This window comes from Loxodonta africana, chromosome 3 (assembly GCF_030014295.1).
Source record: "Loxodonta africana isolate mLoxAfr1 chromosome 3, mLoxAfr1.hap2, whole genome shotgun sequence".
Taxonomy (NCBI): domain Eukaryota; kingdom Metazoa; phylum Chordata; class Mammalia; order Proboscidea; family Elephantidae; genus Loxodonta; species Loxodonta africana.
In genome coordinates, this window is record NC_087344.1 from 92,945,524 (window position 1) to 92,968,002 (window position 22,479).

Genomic DNA, 22,479 nt, shown 5'->3' on the forward strand with positions numbered 1-22,479 from the left:
TTTGGCCTTACCCATTACTCCAAGAGTACTAGGGACCCGCAGCAGGACTAGGTACTCCCGAAGGGAGAGAAGGATGGGCCAACAGTTTGGCCGAGGAGATAGAGCCGGATTGGCCCCGCCCCCACCCCGGCGGAACCCAAGGTGTGCGGGTCGGCGCCGCCCGGAGGATTGAGGGTAGGACGCTGGCGCCGCCGGAAGGAGCGTCGCGGTTCCGCACCGGGACCTCGACGACGGGACTGTGGCTGGAGGGCCGGATAGCTGCTATGGAGCGGCTTGGGCCGGACGCGGTGTCCGACGACGCCATGGACTCGTTCCTGGAGAAGTTCCGGAGCCAGCCTTACCGCGGCGGCTTCCACGAGGACAAGTGGGAGGAGGTGGGCGGTCCCGGGGGCCCCGCACGTGTGTGGGGGTGTCGTCCGAGTATTTGGGGCCCCTCGCTCAGGCACATCTACCTCACCCCTCGGGACACTGGCGCTACGAGCAGATAGCGGGAGAGTTTCCACTGGGGTGTTAAAAATCTGCCTCGAGGTTTTGAGGGTCTTCTTTCAGCTCTCGGTACATTTAAGAGTCCGGGTTTTGGAGTCAGAAAGACTTGTGCCTCCACCGCTTATTGCTTCTGATATTGAGTGAGTTATTTAACTTCTCTCAGCCCCTTTCTTCACCTGTAAAATTGCCTTAACAATAGCAGCAAGCTCGTAGGGTTGTGGTGGAGATTAAATGAGATGGTGGGTGAAGTACCTGGCACATGATTGTAGAATGAGACATGAAAAACTCTTTAGGGATCATTATCGTACACTCTCATTTTACAGAGGGATACTGAGACCTGGATGAGGGGAGGGAGATACAGCAAATTGTGATGAGTAAGGCAACTTTGATATAGAGTCATAGAATTGGATCTACTCAGTGGAAAACTTTATTCATAGACTTAATTCTTCTCTTAACAATCCCCAGGAATTTGAAAAGATCCCCTTGTTTATGAAGACAGCACCATCAGAAATTGATCCCAAAGACAATCCGGACTTGGCTTGCCTCCAGTCAATTATTTTTGATGATGAGCGATCTCCAGAAGGTATTTTACATGACTGTAACATTAATTTTGTGTCTGCGTTGAATTGAGGTAAAGTGTGAGTTAGAAAAGTTCTGATGGATAACAAGAGGTAGTTAGCATGTGAGTGTCCTTGTCACTATACATTCCACACACATCTTTGGATTCCTACTAAATGCTGTCCATTGAGGAAGCAAAGGTAAATACAAATTTTTGCTCTCAAAGGTCACACTCCACTGGATAGCCAGATTGTTCTAAAGAATCAGGGCAAATGTGTGTGATCAGTGCCAATATGCAGCTGTATACAGTGAGACCTGTGAGAGCCAGAACTCAATGGGACTGCCTTGTTTCTGGGTCTCAGAAGTTTTCTGCTTTTGACAGGGTGTGATCTTAGCACTTTTCTATCACTCATTTAGTGGAAAATATTTGCATTTTCCTTTTCTGACAGGTTCTTGCTTTACACCTGTTCCGGCTTTTGCAGGTTTTACTGTACTAGCTCTGGGAATGCAGAAGGGGCAGGAGTGGGCTCACAATGGGTTGGAAATTTGAACCAAGTCTTAAAAATGTTGCAGGCTCTTAGCAGAGCGAGGAGGGTACTTTGCATTCCAGGTAATGAAACAACGTAAGCAAAAGCAGAAATATAATTTCATCCTGTTTTTTCAGCAATTAAAAAAAAAAATCCTTTCTCCAAGAGCTAGGATAATTATACTTTTTTCTTTTTTTTTGGTAAGCACTTTGTAATCTACTGTATAAGATCCTTGGAATTAATTGTAGCATTAAGTATGCATGACTTTGTTTCTCCATATTGATCCGTTTTCTCATAGCAATAAATTTGTGTTTTCTTCCCCTATGGGTTTCTTCTGTTTGGTTTATCATGTATTAGATTATTGCATGATTTATTTTTGATGAGCCCTTTAAAAATTAGGAAATAGTGATCATTTTTCCTCCTCTTTCAGAACAGGCCAAGATCTATAAAGATGAGGGCAATGATTACTTTAAAGAAAAAGACTATAAGAAAGCTGTGATTTCCTACACTGAAGGATTAAAGAAGAAATGTGCAGACCCTGATTTGAATGTTGTCCTTTATACCAACCGGGCAGCAGCACAGTACTACCTGGGTAATTTATTTTATTATTTAATGCTTTCTAAAGAATTAGCTTATGATAAAAGGCTTTACAGTGGATACTAGAATGTTTGACAGAGTCAGAGGAAGAGGGGCGGTTTATCCTAGAAAACTAGACTAAGGATAAAAAACAAAAAAAAGTTTTTTTTTTTTTTTTTTTTTAAAGGATAGTTTGTTGTAATTGAACTCTGACCTTCCTGGTAGACAGTGAAAAGATAGGTTGTGTAATTCTTACTCTCTGAAACACATAAGTGGCTTAGTAGCTGTATTAGTTTCATAGGGCTGCTGTAATAAAGTACCACAGACTCAGTGGCTTAAAGCAATAGCATATATTCTCTCATAGTTCTAGAGGTTAGAAGTCTAAAATCAAAGTGTCAGCGTGGCCATGTTCCCTCTGAAGGCTCTAGGGAAGAATCCTTCTTTGCGTCTTCTAACTTTTGGTGGCTGCCCACAGTCATTGGCATTCTTTGGCTTGTAGCAGCATCACTCCAGTCTTTGCGTCTGTCTTCCTGTGTTCTCTCCCTTGTGTGTCTGTGTGTGTCCTCACATGGCCTTCTTATACAGACGTCATTCATTGGATTTAGAGCCCGCTCTAATCTTGAATGACTTCATCTTAGCTAATCATGTCTGCAAAGACCCTATTTCCAAATGAGGTCACATTCTGAGCTTCCTGGTGGACATAAATTTTGGGGGGACATGACTGTTGGGAGACGTATTGCATTGGGCAAATACGTGGCAAAAGATCTCCTTAAAGGGTGCCTTAAAGGTGCGCCTGACCCAAGTCATGGTATTTTTGACCACCTTTTTCATATGCATGTGAAAGCTGGATAAGGAATAAGGAAGACCGAAGAAGAATCGATGCCTTTGAATTACGGTGTTGGCAAAGAATATTGAATATATCATGAACTGCCAGAAGAACGAACAAATCTGTTTTGGAAGAAGAACAGTTAGAATGCTCCTTTAAGCGAGAATAGTGAGACTTCGTCTCGTGTACTTTAGACATGTTATTAGGAGAGACCAGTCCCTGGAGAAGGGCTTCATGCATGGTAAAGTAAAGGGCCAACAAAAAAGGAGGAAGACCCTTGACGAGATGAATTGACATAGAGGCTGCAATAGTGAGCCCAAACATAGCATTGATTATGAGGTTGGCACAGGACCGGGCAAGGCAGTTTTTCGTTCTGTTGTACATGGGGTCGCTATGAGTCGGAATTGACTGGATGGCACCTAACAACAACAGTGATTCAACCCAGTATAGTTACTTTCGTGTGGTATTTGAGCTGTTATGATCTGAGATTTTTTTTAACCTAAACACTTCTCAATTAAAAAAAAAATTTTTTTTTGTGGCCTTTTACCCTCTTCTCAGGGATATGAGAAGGATTAAGGTGATAGATGTTCATGAGTGAGAGATACTATATTAATCTAAAGGAGGATTTCCCGAGAAGTATTCTGTGGAACCCTTGGAGTAAAAAAAAAAAAATTCCATGGGCAAGTTTGGATATTGTTACTTCTTTGTTAGTATGTTAAAAACTCTTGAGGTGACCTACAATAGTCTCACTCTATCTTTCTCAAGTTTTGTAAACCCCCCCTTTGGAGTAACACTTATTAACATGTTACAGGGCTGTTCTGCTGATGGAACTTTGGGAAATACTGATTATTTGGGTGATTATTCTAGCTAGGGTAAGTGGGAAAATAGTAATAACACCCCATGAAATAGGTACTCTAGAGAAAAAGGAGCAGAGTTTAGGAAGTGGGTATGGGGAGAAGTAATAAGTTTCTTTTGGGGCATGTCAGGTTCGAGGTACCTGTGAGACATCCAGGTGGAGAAGTTTGGAAGTAGTCGGACATGTTGATGTGATATTTATACTCACAAATTTATGTTCATAGTCAAGAGTATGAAGGTAGCAGGTGAGAGCTAAAAAAAAAAAAAAGTGGTCAGAAATCCCCCAAGGAGGGTGTATAGTGAAACAGAATGAGTGGCTGAGGAAGAAACTTTAGGAATCAGAAACAGAGAACTGGTAGGTGAAGAACCTGGAAACAGTAGTATCACCGGTGTCTAGGGGATAAATCTAAGGGAAAAAGAAGTAGACTGAAATAACTGTTGGCCAGCTATTTTGTACCCCAGATATGTATTGCAGATATTTCCAAAAAACTGAACAGTATGTCTTGGCTACTCTCTGGATGGAGGTTTTCTTCTTTTCTCTGCAGCATGCAGAACTGTGAAATCACGTGGACAGATAACCTGCTTTTAAAATGTAGGACCACCACCTGCTGATTTGGAAATAGGAGAGTCTTAGTAATTTTTGTTGTTGTGGTTAAAGTAATACGTGTTTATTGTAGCAACTTTGAAAAATACAGGAAGGGTAAAAAGAAAATTAAAATCATAATCCCACAAGCATGTAACTACTGGGAACATTGGATATATATCCTCCTAGTCTTATTTATTTACATTCAGATTTTTATCACATTTACGTATACGTGTAATTTAAATAGTCAAATAGTTTTTTAAAGCTTCTTATGAAATGTTATCAGTCCCTCGACTGCCTTTCCTACCATTTTGTGCTCCTCAGAGGCAGCCACTTCCAACTGTTGGCTGTTTCTTTTCACATGTATCTCCGTATAACTAAATAACACACTTACATTGCTACTTTTTTATCTTTCAGTTTTAGCCATTATCTGCTGATTCCTGCTATGGAAGATGAGTAGTTTATTCTCTTTCACTACTGCTACCACATCTCCACACATTCTGTCCCCATGTCCTCAAGTGTATATTTGAGTTTGGTATTCAGTCTTTACATTATTATGTAATGTAAATTGCATCACTATGTAAACGTTATTTACAACAATGTTGAATATTATAATCATTTTTCTTTTTTTAATGAACATTTGTTTTCCCTTCAGTTAATAACCCAACAAAACCCACTGCCGTCGAGTCAGTTCTGACTCATAGCGACCCTGTAGGACATAGTAGAACTGCCCCATAGAGTTTCCAAGGAGCACCTGGCGGATTTGAACTGCCGACCTCGTGGTTAGCAGCTGTAGCACTTAACCACTATGCCACCAGGGTTTCCAGTTAATAGCTGTCTTAATTATTATGTTTACTTGGTTTTCATTGTACTTATCACTAATTCATTGATGTATTCTCCCCATATTTCTAACTCCTTGCCCCATCCATTTTACCTTCTTGGTGACATCTCTCTGGGAGTCTTCTGATTTTGGTCTGGCCTGGTTACTCTTTGTGCTTAGTGCACAGCTGTTATCCTGGGATCTCTCTTCTCCTTTATCTAGGGATTCCGTTTCCCTTTTTTGTGTTTGATCCCAGTTTTCTGGATCCCACAGTTTTTTCTTTCTTGATTTACTCCAGTGTTTTGGTGGAATGCATTCTTCAGTAGCTCTCTGATGAAGGAGGCAGTAGAGGTGAACTTTCTGAAACCTTTCGACTCAACAGCAACGGGCTGTATGTCCGAAAACACCTTTATTTTACTCTCACGCTTAATAGATAATTTGGACAGGTGTGGCATTGCAGATTGAAAGTCATTTTCCCTCAAAATTTACAGCATTTCTTCATTGTCTTCTAGCAATACTCAGAAGTGTTGCTGTTAAGAATCCAGAACTATTCTGATTCCTGATCCTTTGAATGGTGTTCTCTTTGTTTTGTTTTCCTTTAGAAGCTTCTAGAATTTTCTTTATCTCCAATGTGCTGAAGTTTCATAACAGTGTGCCTTAGTGTGGGTCCTGTGTGTTGTGTATTCAGTGAACAACTTTTTCTGTCTGGAGAGTTGTTTTTAGGAAAGTTTTTTTTAAATTATTTCATACTTTCCTTATTTCTGTTTATACTGTTTTCTCTTTTTGGAAATCCTAGCTCCTGGTGTTTTGAGAACCAAGTAGGGGAATAGGGCTAAGGGCTCAATATTTAGAATGTACTTTCACTGAATCACCACTATGCCTAGTGGTCTCTGTCCAGAGACCCTGTTTTATTCTTTATATAGAATAAACCTCTGGTCTTCCACTAAGCAAGGGGGAGCGGTAGGTCCCACCACAGGACACAAGTTAACAAGCACGGGCATCTGACTGCTTCTTAAATAGATTTCAATGCACTTTCACCCCCCATTTCCAGAGATCGCCGGTGCCATCAATTCCTGGGTCTTGGAGGTTCCGCAGCACAAGCTGGTGGCTTTTTGGCTTTCCTCCTGCTGTGTTAGAGTTCAGTTTTCTCAGGCCAGATAAGTCAGTCAGTCCTTGTCCCTTTACTTTCCAGCTTTCAAAATTTGTTCTGTGTTCTTCTCATTCCTTTTCTCTCTGTGGGTTTATAGCTTTTTGTTTGTTTTTCAGTGGGATTTTTGGGAGGGAGCTGAGTTAAGTACATGTTTTCAGTCTACCACCTTTAACCAGAAGTCCTTGGATCTTCTATATGCATTTTTTGCCATATTTGAGATCATGCTGTGTACACAGTTTTATTTTATATATAAACGTATGCACAGTTATTTTATTGTGGTACAAATATACACAGCAAAACTTCGCCAGTTCAACAGTTTCTACATGCACGTGTGCAATTTTGTATGCAGCTTTTTTTTCTGCTTACAATTTTACCTGTCATTAAAAATTATTTGCAAATGCTATTTGAATAGCTACATGGAGTTCCATCATATTTACACTACTTGCTTTACTATTCCACTTTTACTGAGTAGATAGGCTGTTTCTGGTTTTTTTTTAAAATGTAACAATGAACAAAGTTAGTTGTGAAGTATTACCAACAGTTCTGACTACTACTTAGGCTAAAGCAAGGATCTCTTCCTTTTTCATACCTTCTTCAATAATGGATATTATCTGTCTTTCATTTTTACCTATTTCATATTTCATTTTCATAATCATTAGTGAGGTTGAGCATTTTTTGATGTGGCTAGTAAGCCACGTACGTTCTATGGATTGCCTGATGCTATAAACATTTTTGAGGCTCTCGATGAGCACAGCTATATTTTTTCTAAAGACAGTTGCTCTGATTTATATTTCTTCAAGTTGTATAAGTGTCTTTGTCACTACACACAAAATTTTGGAAACATTCTGTCTCAAAATTTCTTTTTTATTAAATCACAACTTGTTAGGCAATTTCCGTTCTGCACTCAATGATGTGATGACTGCCAGGAAGCTAAAACCCAGCCACCTGAAAGCAGTAGTAAGAGGTAAGTCTTAGAGAACTGCAGTACGATTGTCATTATGGAAAGGATGGAACATGTCACACCAAATATTGAGATATTTTAAGCTTAGGTACTAAGATGCTAAGATACTAATTTTTTTTTTTTCCAAATTGATTGAAGGGCGAGATCTTCAAATGCCGTGTTAATGTTAATTAACAGATAAGTTACAGGACCTTTGCTGGTAACACTGATGCTGCAGTGTTCCCAGATTATTTTTTCTGTTGTAGCCTGACCTTTCTGTATAATAACAGTGCTGTTATCACTTTTATACCTCACCTTTTCTTTGAGAAGTTGATAGGTGCTTTGCAAACTTTAATTTATTCATCATACATTAATCTTTGCTACATCCCCACGGACCAGCTTAAAATGCTTTAACGAAGTTATGCTTCTTTTGATGGTCACGATTAGACGATGGCAAGTAGATCTGCTTTCCTCAGCTGTAGGGAAAAGAAGGTACTGACCAAAGACCGAAGATGGGCAGATGAATCAAGTGCAGTCCTGTGGGATTGGCCTCGGGCTGGAAGTCTGTAGTCCTCTGATCAGTTGTCAGTTTCACCTTATCATGTGACCTTGGCAGGATACCCAGTCAGATCAGTGTGCTCATCTCTGGAAAATGGAGTTGGAGTCTGTGATATCTAAGCCCTTCCAATTCTGGTATTTTGAAATTATGTGTAAAACCTAAAGAGGCTTATTGGAGAAAACGCAATTACAATAAAAACTTTTTTTTTTTTTTTTTTAATAGAAAAAAGAGGTAGCTTAAACTGGTAGCCATAAAGAACAAGATTAGGAGAGACCTAGATGGCTTTGGTCATGCCACTGACTTGATGAATGGCTGAGGCAAATTCTACTTACTGTCTCCCTTTAAAAAAATTATGTGAGATAGGCTTTATTCTTTCCATTTGCAGATAAGGAACCTGAAGCTCAGAGATGCTCAGTCCTTTTTTTAATAAGGCCCAGCTGGTAAATGATAGAGCCAGAATTCAAGCCTGTGCTCTTTGCTAATGAGCCATAACCTTCCTGACTTTAAGAGTCCTTAATACTTGGAAGACTTATTTTTTTAATGCAGGATATATATATCATATATATGTAAAATATATTCTTTATTTGGGGAGTACAGCACAAGGGGCTTTACCGCCTGTTCTCCCTTCAGGGTGCTGGCTGGTGGTTACTAGGGGTGGGGGTTGTTGGGGTCCTGCTCAAGGCAGGCCTCTTTCCATGTCCATGCATTCTAAGGGTTCTGGATTCTACAGGTGCCTTATGCCATCTGGAACTGAAAAACTTTGCTGAGGCCGTGAGCTGGTGTGATGAGGGACTGCAGATAGATGCCAAAGAGAAGAAGCTTCTGGACACAAGGGCTAAAGCTGACAAGCTGAAGGTTGGTGGTGGAATAAGCAGCCAACTACCATTTGGCTTCCCCAGATTGTGGCTCTCAGGCCATTGCAGACATTTTCTTCTTTAAAAACCAAAACCCAAACCAGCCAATATGACAGTCCTACCCTTGGAGCTCAGTGAGAATACAAATAAGTAAATAAGCAGTTACAATGTGTGATATAAAGGTAAGCAAGAATATATAATATATATAGTAGTGATTCATACAGCTTGGATGAACCTTGAAAACATTCTGCTAAATGAAAGAAGCTAGGCATAAAAAGGTCATATATTGTCTGGTTCCACTTACAGGAAACATCCAGAATAGATAAATCCCTAGATACAGAAAGCAGACTAGGGGCTGGAGGAAGTGACTGCTAACGGGTAGAGTTCCCTTTTTGGGGTGATGAAATGTCTTGGAACTACATAGAGGTAATGGTTGTACAACATAGTGACTATACTAAATTACCCTGAATAGTACACTTTAAAATGGCTGATGGTTAATTTTATGTTATGTGGATTTTCTGTCAGTTTTTTTTTTTAATTGTGCTTTAAATGAAAGTTTACAATTCAAATCAGTCTCTCATACAGAAACTTACACACATTGTTATATGACCCTGGTTGCTCTCCCTGCAATGTGACAGCACTTTCCTTCTCCCCACCCTATATTTCCCATGTCCATTCAACCTGCTCCTGTCCCCCTCTGCCTTCTCATCTCGCCTCCAGACAGGAGCTGCCCACACAGTCTCATGTATCTACTTGAGCTGAGAAGCACACTCCTCACCAGTATCATTTTATGTTTTATAGCCCAGTCTAATCTTTGTCTGAAGAGTTGGCTTCAGGAATGGTTTTAGTTTTGGGCTAACAGAGTCAAGGGGCCTTGTCCTCTGGGGTCCCTCCAGTCTTGGTCAGACCGTTAAGTCTGGTCTTTTTACTAAAATTTGAGATCTGTGTCCCACTTTTCTCCTGTACCATCAGGGATTCTCTGTGTGTTCCCTGTCAGGGCAGTAATTGGTCTTAGCCAGGCACCATCTAGTTCTTCCGGTCTCAGGCTGATGGAGTCTCTGGTTTATGTGGCCCTTATGGGTCAGTTCTATTCTGTCCTATAGGGTCACTATGAGTCAGAATTGACTTGACGGCACTGGGTTTGGTTTTTTTGGTTTTTCTTTTTCTTGGGCTCGTATTTTCTTTGTGTCTTTGGTGTTCTTCATTCTCCTTTACTCCAGGTGGGTTGAGGCCAATTGATGCATCTTAAATGACCGCTTACTAACTTTTAAGACCCAAGATGCCACTCACCAAAGTGGGATGCAGAACGTTTTCTTAATACACTTTGTTATGCCAGTTGACCTAGATGTCCCCTGAAACCATGGTCCCCAGACCCCCGCCCCTGCTACTCTGTCCTTCAAAGTGTTTCGTTGTATTCAGGAAACTTCTTAGCTTTTGGATTAGTCCAGTTGTGCTGACTTCCCCTGTATCGTAGGCTGTCCTTCCCTTCACCTAAAATAATTCTTGTCTACTATTTTTTTATCTAGTTAGTGAATATTCCTCTCCCTCCCTCCCCACCCTTGTAACCATCAAAGAATGTTTTCTTCTGTGTTTCAGCCTTTTTTTGAGTTCTTATAATAGTGGTCTCATACAATATTTGTCCATCGTGACTGACTAATTTCACTCAGCATGCTTTCCAGATTCCTCCATGTTAGGAGATGTTTCAGGGATTCATCGTTGTTCTTTATTGTTGCGTAGTATGCCATTATGTGAACATACCATAATTTATTTATCCATTTATCTGTTGATGGACACCTTGGTTGTTTACATCTTTTTGCTATTGTAAACAGTGCTGCAGTGAACATGGGTGTGCATATATGCATTCGTGTGAAGGCTCTTATTTCTCTAGGGTATGTTCCAAGGAGTAGGATTGCCAGATCATATGGTAGTTCTATTTCTAGCTTTTTAAGGAAGTGCCAAATCGATTTCCAAACTGGTTGTACCATTTTACAGTCCCACCAGCAGTGTATAAGTATTCCAGTCTCTCTACAACTTCCAACGTTGATTATTTTGTGTTTTTTGGATTAATGCCAGCCTTGTTGGAGTGAGATGGAATCTCATTGTAGTTTTGGTTTGCATTTCTCTAATGGCTAATGATTGTGAGCATTTCCTCATGTACCGGTTAGCTGCCTGAATGTCGTCTTTGGTGAAGTGCCTGTTCATATCCTTTGCCCATTTTTTAATTGAGTTATTTGTCTTTTTGTCGTTGAGGTTTTACAGCATCTTATAGATTTTAGAGGTTAGACACTGATGGGATTTGTCATAGCCAAATTTTTTTTCCCAGTTTATAGGTTGCCTTTTTACTCTTTTGGTAAAGTCTTTGGATGAGCATAGGTGTTTGATTTGTAGGAGTTCCCAGTTATCTAGTTTCTTTTCTGGTGTTTGTGCATTGTTAGTAATGATTTGTATACTGTTTATGCCGTGTATAAGGGCTCTTAGCGTTGTCCCTAATTTTTCTTCCATGATCTTTATCATTTTCGGTTTTATATTTAGGTCTTTGATCCATTTTGAGTTAGTTTTTGTGCATGGTGTGATTTACAGGTCTTGTTTCATTTTTTTGCAGATGGATATCCAGTTATGCCAGCACCATTTGTTAAAGAGACTGTCTTTTCCCCATTTAACTGACTTTGGGCCTTTGTTAAATATCAGCTGCTCATAGGTAGATGAATTGATGTCTGGATTCTCAATTCTGTTCCATTGGTCTGTATATCTGTTGTTGTACCAGTACCAGGCTGTTTTGAGTACTGCAGTGGTATAATAGGTTCTCAAATCAGGTAGAGTGAAGCCTCCCACTTTGTTCTTCTTTTTCAGTAATGCTTTATTTATCTCAGGCTTCCCTTCCATATAAAGTTGGTGATTTGTTTCTCTATCTCATTAAAAAGTGCCATTGGAATTTGGATTGTGATTGTACTGTATCTGTAGATTGCTTTGGGTAGAATGGACATTTTCACAATGTTGAGTCTTCCTATCTGTGAGCAAGGTGTGTTTTTTTCCACTTATGTAGGTTTCTTGCAGTAGTGTCTTATAGTTTCCTTTGTATAGGCCTTTTATGTCTCTGGTTAGATTTATTCCTAAGTATTTTATCTTCTTAAAAAAAAAAATCTTCTTAGGGGCTATTTATTGTAAATGGTGTTGATTTGGTGGTTTCCTCTTCAGTGTTCTCTTTGTTGGTGTAGAGGAATTGAACTGATTTTTATGTTTATCCTGTATCCTGATGCATTGCTGAAACCTTCTATTCCAGTAATTTTCTTGTGAATTCTTCAGGGTTTTCTGTGTATAAGATCGTATCATCTGCAAATAGAGATACTTCTTCTTTACCAGCCTCGGTGCCCTGTGTTTGTTCATCTAGCCTAATTGTTCCAGTTAGAACCTCCAGCACAATGTTGAATAAGAGTGGTGATAAAGGGCATCCTTGGCTGGTTCCTGTTCTCAAGGGGAATGCTTTCAGACTCTCCATTTAGGGGGATTTTGCCTGTTGGCTTTGTATAAATGCCCTTGCATATGTTGAGGAATTTCTCTTCTTTCCTATTTTGTTGAGAGTTTTAATCATGAATGGGTGTTGGACTTTGTCAAATGCCTTTTCTGCAACAATTGATAAGATTATGTGGTTCTTTTGTTTTATTTATGTGGTGGATGACATCGATGGTTTTTCTAATGTTGAACCATCCCTGCATACCCGGTATGAATCCCACTTGCTCATGGTGAATTATTTTTTAAAAAGTTTGCTCTTCAAAGGACATTGTTAAGAAAATTAAAAGGCAAGCTATGGAGTGGGAGAAAATATTTATAATACTTATATCTAACAAAGGATTTGTGTCCAGAATGTATAAAGAAATATATATCCTCAAAAAAAAAAAAACTAAAAAATGGGCTTGATTTGATGATATGAACAAATACTTATCTAAAGAAGATATATAAATGGCCAGTAAGCAAATGAAATATGCTTAACATCAGTAGTCATTAGAAAAATTCAAAGTAAAACTTGAGTAGAACACCACTTGACACCATCTAGGATGCCTAAGATTTTAAAACAGCTGACAGACCAAATATTGGCAAAGATGGGGAGCAACTAGAGCTCTCACACTTTCCCACGGGATATAAATTGGTGCAACCACTTTGGAAATCAGCTTGGCATTTTCTTGTAAGGTGAAATATATGCCTATTCCATAATCCAGCAGATTCACTCCTAGCTATTTACCTAAGAGAAATGAAAACATGTTTTTGTAAAAAGATTCATGTAAGAATGTTCATAGCCGGTTTATTCATAATAGTGTAGAACTGGAAACAGCGTTTGTGTCCAAGAGTAGGAGAAAGGATAAACAAATTGTATATTCATACAGTGGAATATTACTTGATGATATAAAGAAAGAACTTACCAGATCAGTGATGGAGGGGAGTTGACTGCAAAGAGGCATGAGGGAACTTTCTAGGGGATGAAAATGTTCTCTGTCTTGACTGTTGGGTACTCATGTGTATACATTTGCCAAAACTCATTGAACTGTACACTGACTTTTATATTTCTGCTGCCCCAGCCTTTGTACATGTGCTTTGTAAATGTTAATTGGATCTCAACTACTGGTATCCCTTAACACAGGAGTATGGGTTGAAGAGACTAGAGATAGTAATTCAGGAGCAGGTTGGGGTAACAGAGGAAACAAGTTCTCTAGGGTTGATGCATCTGAATTTCATTTTCAGCGAACTGAACAGAGGGATATAAGGAAAGCAAAATTGAAAGAAAAGAAGGAGCAGAATCAGAATGAGACTTTAATCCAGGCCATCAAGGTGAGTTCTCAAAGCTTAGGCCCCTCTGGTCCTGTTAAATCCACTAAGCCTGAAGTTTGTCGAGAACCTTTCTTGGGATGCTTTACCTGAATGAATTTGCTCATTTTCATTTTGCTTTGGTGAAGCAGTGTGATGAAAGAACCTGGGCTCTAGAGTAAGACCACCCAAATTTATTCTCAGTACTCCCACATGTATGCATGTTTGGCCTCAGGCAAGTCATAGAACCCCTCCAAGGCAGTTTCTTATCTGTAAAATGAAGGCATTATCTCTTTATAAACATGTAACTGATGAGTTACATTGATACCAACCTGTCTACAGGAGCCTACTTGTAAAAGGTATATATGGGTATGATTTCGCAGCTCCGGAATAAAAACTGATGCTAGCTATCATATGCTGAATATCTACTGTGTGCTAGACATTGGGTAGGGAACCCTGGTGGGACAGTGGTTAAGTACCAGAAGGTCAGTTGTCCAAACCCACTAGCCAATCTGTGGGAGAAAGATGTGGCAATCTGCTTCGGTAAAGATTTATAGCCTTGGAAACCCTATGCGGCAGTGTTGGTCTGTTCCGTAGGGTCTCTATGAGTTGGAATCACCTGGATGGCAGTAGGTTTAGTTTTTTTGTTTTTAGACATTGTGTTAAGCATTATCTCGTTTAGTCTTCACAGTTGACTTCTGAAGCAGACAGCTTGCTCTTGTTTTGCTAGGTGATAAAACATTCTCTGAGAGGTGAAGAAACCTGGCACAGCTAACGTGTGTCAGAAACATACCCTTGCTCTCAACCACTGTGCTTTGTACTATACTGCATCCTGAGAATGTCTGTGTTTAGGACATTGCTTCTCTGACTGTAATAAAAACAATTTAAAAAAAACACCGGCATTTTCTCTCCTTTTTAAATTTTGAAATGAATGCAGTCTGATCCACATCTTGCCTTTAACTTGATACCCAGTAAGTCACCTGTTGGAACGTTGGCTTGCTTGGTCTTCAAAAGGGAGAGAAGACTTTCTGTGAGGTTTCGGGATAGGTTCTTTGTTTCATTCTTCGTGCAGCTAAATTATGAACCCATTTAAGTTACTCACTGACCTTGAGAACCTAATGCTGCCAAGATGCACTACTTTTGTCCCTCCCCACAACAAGCCAACTGTTAACGTGTATGAACAGATTAAGCAGAACAGAATACTCCAGTTTCTCATCATCATTCACAGTGAGGGATTTGGTTATTTTCTTAAAAGTAGAATATTTGAGTGCCAGACATTTGCATATAGATTTTTTGGTGGTTCCCTCCTTTAGTCTAACTCTTCATCTTAAACTTCAGTGTTTATAAGATTACTCTCACCAATAGTATACACAAAGCCATACAAACCGTATTTTACTGATGGTTTAAGGCAGGGATCGGCAAACTGCAGTGCTAGAACATAGCCATGCTCCATTATTTATTTATTATCCATGGCTGTTTTCACATTATAACAGCAGAGCAGAGTAGTTGGGACAGAGACAGTTTGGCCCACAAACTCTAAAATATTTATTATGTGACCCTTCAAAGAAAGTTTGCCAACCCCTGATTTAAGATGGATAGCTCCTGATTTGTCAAGAGCAATTCTGATTGCATGTAATTTTCTCCTAACGTGCTAACTTCAGGATCCTCTCCACACGCACATATGTGCACACACACAAAAAAAGAGGTAACCCCTTCCTATTCAGACACTTGATTTGGCCATCATTTCCATGAAAGAGTAACGATTAAGTCCACACACATTATTTTAAGTATTCCATGTTCTAGCTAAGCAAGACTTCTGCCACTCCTGTATACACGACACCTTATTTCTTCTCTGCCTTTGCACATGCTGGTCTTGGCTTGGAATGCTTTTCTTCCTCCTCCCCTCAACTGCTCTGCCTATCAAAGTCATTGCCCTCGGCCTAGCATTCCCCAGGCACCTCCATCATTCATTCCAGCTTTGCAGTTCCACAGCTCCACTTCTTGCCTTACGTTGTGATTATTTCTATAGCTGTCTCCTCCTTAGACCATGAGATCCTTGCGTGCAGGAAACCATGTCTGGCTCACCTGTGTGGCACAGGGGCCAGCATGTGTAGTTAATGATGAGTTGAACAGATGATGCCTACCATGTGCCAGGCCTCAGGGATAATGAAGATGAATTGTGTATAGGGCTGGCCCTCAGGGAGCTTGCAGTGCTGTTTCCCTATTTCAGTGAAGTAGGTCTGCATTCTCCTCTACAGAAAGGTTTGTGTGTGTGTGTGTGTTTCTTTAATGCAGGCTAGGAACATCAGGTTAGTTTCTGAAGCTGCCGGTGAAGATGAAGATGCCGCCTCAGAAGGTTTAGCTGAGCTTTTCCGGGATGGGCTTATCTCTGAGAACCCCTACGGAGCCAGAGTGAGTCTCGATGACCAGGGCAGGCTGAGCTGGCCTGTGCTCTTTCTGTACCCAGAGTGTGGGCAGTCGGACTTCATCTCTGCCTTTCACGAGGACTCCAGGTACTTACCGGCCTGAGATCCTTCTGCTTCTGGTTACGTTCTCTCCCGTTGACTAGGAAGTAGGAAGTGGTAGATTTTGCTTGAGGAGGGAGTAGAATAGTTGAGAGGGTTTTACACAGCCTGGTTTGGTGTAACCTGTCTACCTGTAGCTGAGTTCTCCCTTGCTAATGAGGTTTGCAGTGGCAGACACAAGCCTCACCAGCATGCTGACTGGGTTAGTAAGTGTAACACCACAGTAGAGTGTTCGCCAAAGAGTGTATCACATATCATCTTCACATATCACTGTTGAAATGTGAAATCATTTTAGTTTGTACATGAATAATAAATCAAGTGTATGAAGATTAGAAAAAATATAATTAGCACATTTAGCTTGAGATTGATGAAATTAATGCTTAGAAAGTAGCTAAATTTAAGTAATGTTTTTAAGCCTGAGTGAATTTAAAGAACAATATTATGTCAGTAATAGGAGGTGATACACGTACATATTTTGGATGCTACTGTCAAAACGGCTCAAGCCTGCGTTGCATGTTTTATGTATCCCTGAGGTATCTGAGAATCGGTATCTAGGGACTGTGGTGTGGGAAAGCCCGGTCATGAGCTAGTGACACCCAGAAGTATACGTTGTGCCCTTAGGTTTATTGATCATCTAACGGTGATGTTTGGTGAAACGCCCTCTTGGGACTTGGAGCAAAAATACCGCCCTGATAATTTAGAGGTAAGAGAAGTTTTACTTTGTTCTTCTGTGGGATTTTTTTTTTTTAAACAATCGCAAATTTACAATACAAAGAACTTATCATCTTCTAATAATTTGAAAGGAGCCCTGGTGGCACAGTGGTTAAGAGCTCAGCTGCTAACCAAAAGGTCAGCAGTTTGAATCTACCAGCTGTTCCTTGGGAACCCTTATGGGGCAGTTCCGCTCTGTCCTATAGGGTCACTATGAGTCAATCGACTTGACGGCAGTAGGTTTGGCTTTTTTTTTAATTATTTGAGGGTAAGATGCCAACTGATGCCCTATCACCCCCAAATACTTCAGTGCATATTGCCTGACATTCTCAGCTGTATTTACGTGTGTGTGTACACATTAACACGCACACACACATATATAACCATGAGTTCTCATTGATACCTCCAGTTCTAATCCAGTACCAGATTTTATATTCTTGTTTTCTCCAGTATTTATAAACAGTGGCTTTTATTATTCTTAATATGTTTATTCATTTGATCAATCCCTCATATTTAATCAGTCTTCTGTCACCACCACTGCGTCTCGCCCACATGGACCTTCCTCACCGGGTTGGACTCTCGACTCCCTGTATCAGGCTGCGGCCTCTGCATTGGGGCCTTCCTCATCCTGTGTAGACTCTGACTGCACTGCTCAACCTCCCTGTGTGCACAGCCTCCTCATCGTCCTCAGGCTCTGACTCCCCACAACAGGCACCCCCTGTGTGGACGGCCTTCTCACCCTGCTTGAGCTCTGACACCCTTTGCTGGACAGCCATATGACAAGGAAGCCTTTTCACTCTGCTCAGGCTGGCAGTCTCCCAGCGTGGGTGCTCTCTTCCACTGGTCGGGCTCTGACACCCTCACATTTTGGCAGCCCTGCTGTGCAGACGTCCCCTTGCCCTGCTTGGGCTTTGATACCCTGCACAGGTCTGTCCACTCTGTGGCCACCCTTCTCGCCCTGCTTGGGCTCTTTCCCTCCTCACGGCTTTTTCCCCGCTACACCTAATGGCTCTGGGACTGAATTGTTAGGGAAGGGAAGGCCGCATAGGCCTGGGCTTGAGTCCTGGCTGCTCGGTTTATTAGCTGGGTGACTTTAGCAAGTTACTTCACTTCTCTTAGCTTTGGTTTTGTCTTTGGAACACGGAGCTGGTAATGTGTTTTTTCAGTGTCATGAGGAGGACTAAAGGCAAAGTAACCAGCCCTACAACTGTATAAAGAAGTCACTCAGCTAATACCAGTTGCAATCTCTTTACCTTTTCCTTGGGCTTGCCTGTAGCACACCTAGTGCTGCTGATGCCTTTTATTCATACTGACTACTCGTTCTCTAAAGGAGCACTTGATGGCCCAGTGGTTAAGCACTCGGCTGCTAACAGAAAGGTCAGCAGTTCGAACCCACCCAGTGGCTCTGTAGGAGAAAAGACTTGGCAGTCTGCTCCTGTTAAGATTACAGCTTTGGAAGCCCTAGTGGCAGTTGTGTTCTGTCCTGCAGGGTCACTACGAGTCAGAATCAAGTAGATGGCACACAACAGCAACAGCAACAGCACTGCTTCTCTGTTAATCTTGCAGGTCTACTTTGAGGATTCAGAGAGAGCAGAACTATACCGGGTGCCTCCTGAGAACACCCTGCTGCACACACTGCAGCACCCCAGGTGAGTCATCCATGTGGGGCTGAGTAGAATGGGGAGGGTGCTCAGGCACAGCCCGAGGCAGGCAGCCAGGTTCTCAGGCTATCGCTGGCTGCCAGCTTTGCCGGTTGATTGCCTGCACCCCCTCACTTCTGAACTGGGTGCAAAGCTAAGTGAGATGGCATCCTGGAGCCTCACCTGGCCTGTTAAACTGGGCCATTGGCCAGACAGGATACAGTGAGTGACAGCTCATTGCACTGCATATGACACCCCCAGGCTGGGGGACATAAATGGGGTTGGTCTGAGCAGAGAAAAGCTGCCAGGCTTCTGTACCTGAGGGCAGCTGAGCTGACCCTCCTGATCCTAATTGTGTCTGTGTCCCCGGAAATTGTTTAAAGGAAAGAGCACTGGCTCTTGAAGTCAGACATACAGTCATTTACTGGCCGTGTGACTCTAGGAGATCACTACCTGTCCGAGGCTATTGCCTCATCTCCAGAACGGGAATAACTTGTGCCTTCCATATCTTGGGATTTCTGAGAGCCAGTGAGAGAGTAGGCATCCAAGTGCTCTGGTAAGCGTAAAGTGGTCCCACTACACAAGGGCGTCTTTGTTAACTAGTGGTGGCAGCCAGTTGGATTTGGCAAGTTGTCCCCTTTTACAGCTGTGAGGTGTTCCCAGACTGTAAGAGAATGCCCTCAGTAGGTGTATAAGTTGGCTGCTGGACTACTATTCCCTAAGGTTTGAGCAAAGCAGAAAAGGGAAAAGCAGATACTTTTGCACTGAGGTAGAATGAAGAGGTTGGGCGTGGCAGGAGGTGAGGCTGGAGAGCTAGTTAGGGCCCTGCACAAAGGCCTTGAATGCCCTGCCAGGGAGTGTGCAGTTCATTCTGATGGCATTGTGGAGCCAAAGGGGGTTTGTTTTTTACATACAGAGTAATGCACAGATTTTAAGTGTACTATTTACTGGTGAGGCCTAAAATAGTAGAGAGGGATTAGAGAGGTTTAGGAGGCAGATTGGGTGGGAACTGGTGATGTGTTGACTGACTTGGTAGAGATGGCCAGCTTGTCCTGTTCCTGCTGCTTTGGCTTGGTAGGCAGGAGGGGAAGATTTCCTCAGAGCTGACCTCTGACTTTTCCTTGGTGTTTTCCTCTGGCTGCACATCTCTCTTCTCCAAGTTCATAGACACAGTTTTAACTGTTCGTTTTCTCACTTGTTAGCAAATTACATAGAATTCTTTAAAGGCTGGAGGTCCGCCTACCCTATCTCTAAGAGATCGGGGGCTGGAGGGAAGGATTTAAAGAGAAAGCAGGCAGATTGTGGAGGGAAACCAATTTCATGCTTCTCAGAAAGTAATGTAAATGCTGTTGAAAGTGATTGCTTTTTAAATGACTAGCATAGGCAAGAGGCTTCCCAGGGCTGGTTTCTGGCAACTCTAGACCCTGAACTGGGCGGAGCTAAGACATAGGGCCTCCTGTCTAAAACCACACCCACTGAGTAATGCTAACAGACCTGGGAGGCCAAGGCCCTAACCCTCTCCACCCTGCTTCACTCCCTTTACAATCTGCCCCAATAACAGCAGACAGCTTCTGGTTCTGTGTACCCCCTGGCTTTTGCCTCTCCGCTCCTGCCGCCCCCACTATCACCACCACTTTTCCAAATTAAAGCCAATCTAAAACCTTTCAGGAAAGCCAGTCAGGAAGCCTTTCCTGATTCCTCTTCCCCAGAGAGGGAATCATGCCTCCATGGCTAACACTGTACCTCACACATGTGTCTGCGGTTGAGCCTTGCTGTCATTAATTGATTCCTTATCTCCTTGCCCCAGTACTGAACTTGGAAGCAAGGATGATGGTTTTTATTTTTTTTAATCTCTGTGTTTTCAGCACAGGAGACCTGGCTTAACCCTAGCACTCACTGAATGTCTGTTGAATGAATGAAAGCATGTTTTGTAGCTTATTTCAGATTTAGCCATAGGCAGGCATGATGCTGGAGGACTGGCCTAAAGGTTCTGGCTTGGGTAATGGAGAGAGTGTCATGCTAATTTGCCGGTTCTATAAACAGCCAACCAAATAAATGTGTTAAACTTGGGTTTTAATGTTGACTAACTTCCAGAGGTTCACTTTAAAGGTTATGGGGAAGGTCCATGGATGATTAAGATTGTAATTCAGTTAACCCCCTCTCTTTCATTGTGTTCACTGCAGGTACTCTGTAAAAGCCCTGACACCAGCATTTTTGGTATGTGTAGGATCCTCTCCTTTTTGCAAGAATTATCTCCGGGGGAGAAAGGTGCACCAGGTAAAGTGACCAAGCCAGGCTGTGGGAGCCAGACCCCTGGACCTCCTCCTTCACCCGCCTGTGGCCGAAGTCCAGCACACTTGATTCAGCTCTGAGATGCCATTTCTCTCTCTCTCGGGACAGTGCTTCCTAGCCTCTGGCTAGGGAAGTTGGCGCTGACTTCCCTGGACTGTAGCCTTTCTGGCCAAAATGCTGAGCTCCAGCTGGTCTCCATTCTCCTCTGCTGACAAAAAACTCTGTGCCTTGGTCCTGTCATCCTTGGACTCCCTGTGAGCTAGCTGTATTACTACCAGCCTCCATCTCAGAAGAGACCATCTATCGCATTTAACACAGCAGCTGACCCAAGTGACTAACTGGCCTGCAGAGACTGGCTCACGATCCAGTGACATGGCTCTGGACCTCTGTGGAGTTAAGATGACTTAGAAAAGCTACCCCTCAAATTGCACTTACTCATATAAGCAAATTGTGCATATAATTTTAAGGCATTTACTGAATCGCTGAAGGCCAAGCTAAGATACACTAGCCTCCAGCTATTTGGTGAGCACAGGGGGAATTGTGTGGGATGTGGTAGAGATGCCCTGGGGTGAGATGGGGCCAGGAAAGCCAGGTCCCATTTCCACATTTATAAACAGCATGCAAACAGGTCCTTGGTACCTCTAAAGATACAGTCAGTGCTCCTGATCTTTGCAGGACAGAGGTCTACCATAGACTTGAGCAGTGGCCCCTGAATTCCTCTCCAGTTTCCACATCTTAGGATTTTGTGCCTTTTAAACTGAAAAATCTTTTTGTATGTTGGATGATTGTCACAGGTTGTATTTTTGTTTACAGCTATCTTTGCTCCCTTTACCTATTTAGAGGCTTTTGTATGTATGTCCTTGCCAGTAGTTACCTGCCTTCTTGTAGCCCCCGCTCCCTGCAGGGATGCTTCTGCTTCTCTAGCATTGGGCTTAGTTGTGCAACTTGACTTCAAAGGGATGTTAGCGACGTGACGGGTGCCGTGTTCCAACAAGTGTGAACTGCCATTGCGTGAGAGATGTGCGCTGTTTTCCTTCTGCCATGAGAACACGTGTCCCAGATACAAGCTCTTTCTTCAGCTTGGGAAAGGGGTGAAAAGGGACTTCAAATAATAGACTGTTAGACCACAGGTTGAATCCTGGTGGCTGCCGACTTGGTGCGGCCACAGGTAAGGCACTACCACTTGGAGTCTGTGGGACTTCTGTACAAAATGGTATGTGAAGGACCCAGCACAGTGCCTGGAACATGGTTATTCAGTAATTTCTGTTAAGTGAACTGTATCCAGGGCACATCTATGCTGACCGATAGTGCTAGTTCAGCGGTTCGCAGCCAGGGGTGATTTTGCCTCCAGCAGACATTGGGCAGTATCTGGAGACATTCTTGGTTGTCACAACTCAGTGGAGTGCTGCTGGAATCTAGTGGGTCAGGGACGGTGCTAAACACCCTGCAATGCCCAGGAAAGCCCCCAGTAGCAAAGAATTAGCCATCCCAAATGTTGATAGTGCTGAGATTAAAAAACCTTGCACTAAACCAAAAAAATAAAATGAAACTTTCATTCAGTCAAACAGGTTCACAATAGTCACCAGTCTGTATAAGTTGAAGCACTTAAAATAGCAATCCCTAAGAGTAGTCTCTCAGCCTTTCCCAGGCCTAAAGGTAGGGGTGCAGAGAGGAGCCCACGCTGTTGGCCTGGTCATTATGCCCTGTGTCACCAGTACAAAGATGGAAAAAAAAGGGCTCCCAACCCTGCTGAAATGTGGTTGCATGTTCAATTACTGTT

General features: G+C 42.3%; 1 protein-coding gene across 2 annotated transcripts; it reads left to right on the forward strand.

Moving 5' to 3' along the window:
* The first annotated feature begins 203 nt into the window (after positions 1-203).
* Positions 204-22,258, forward strand: TTC4 (tetratricopeptide repeat domain 4). 2 transcript variants are annotated; one of them, XM_003411060.4, is made up of 10 exons: positions 204-374; positions 952-1,069; positions 2,002-2,163; positions 7,268-7,345; positions 8,611-8,735; positions 13,469-13,555; positions 15,827-16,044; positions 16,678-16,759; positions 18,334-18,416; positions 20,591-22,258. In XM_003411060.4, exons 1-10 carry the CDS (start codon positions 264-266, stop codon positions 20,691-20,693), a joined length of 1,167 nt encoding a protein of 388 aa, XP_003411108.2. In that variant the 5' UTR covers positions 204-263; the 3' UTR covers positions 20,694-22,258. The 2 variants fall into 2 exon arrangements, with proteins under 2 accessions (XP_003411108.2, XP_064138088.1); XM_064282018.1 differs by lacking the exon at positions 204-374 and adding an exon at positions 402-626.
* Positions 22,259-22,479: the final 221 nt, after the last annotated feature.

Excerpts from the sequence above, each read along its gene's own strand:
- TTC4 (XM_003411060.4), top strand. The coding sequence starts at position 264 with ATGGAGCGGCTTGGGCCGGACGCGGTGTCCGACGACGCCATGGACTCG. Across the intron at positions 13,556-15,826 it reads CTTTAATCCAGGCCATCAAG|GCTAGGAACATCAGGTTAGT; the intron begins GTGAGTTCTCAA and ends TCTTTAATGCAG. Across the intron at positions 16,045-16,677 it reads GCCTTTCACGAGGACTCCAG|GTTTATTGATCATCTAACGG; the intron begins GTACTTACCGGC and ends TTGTGCCCTTAG.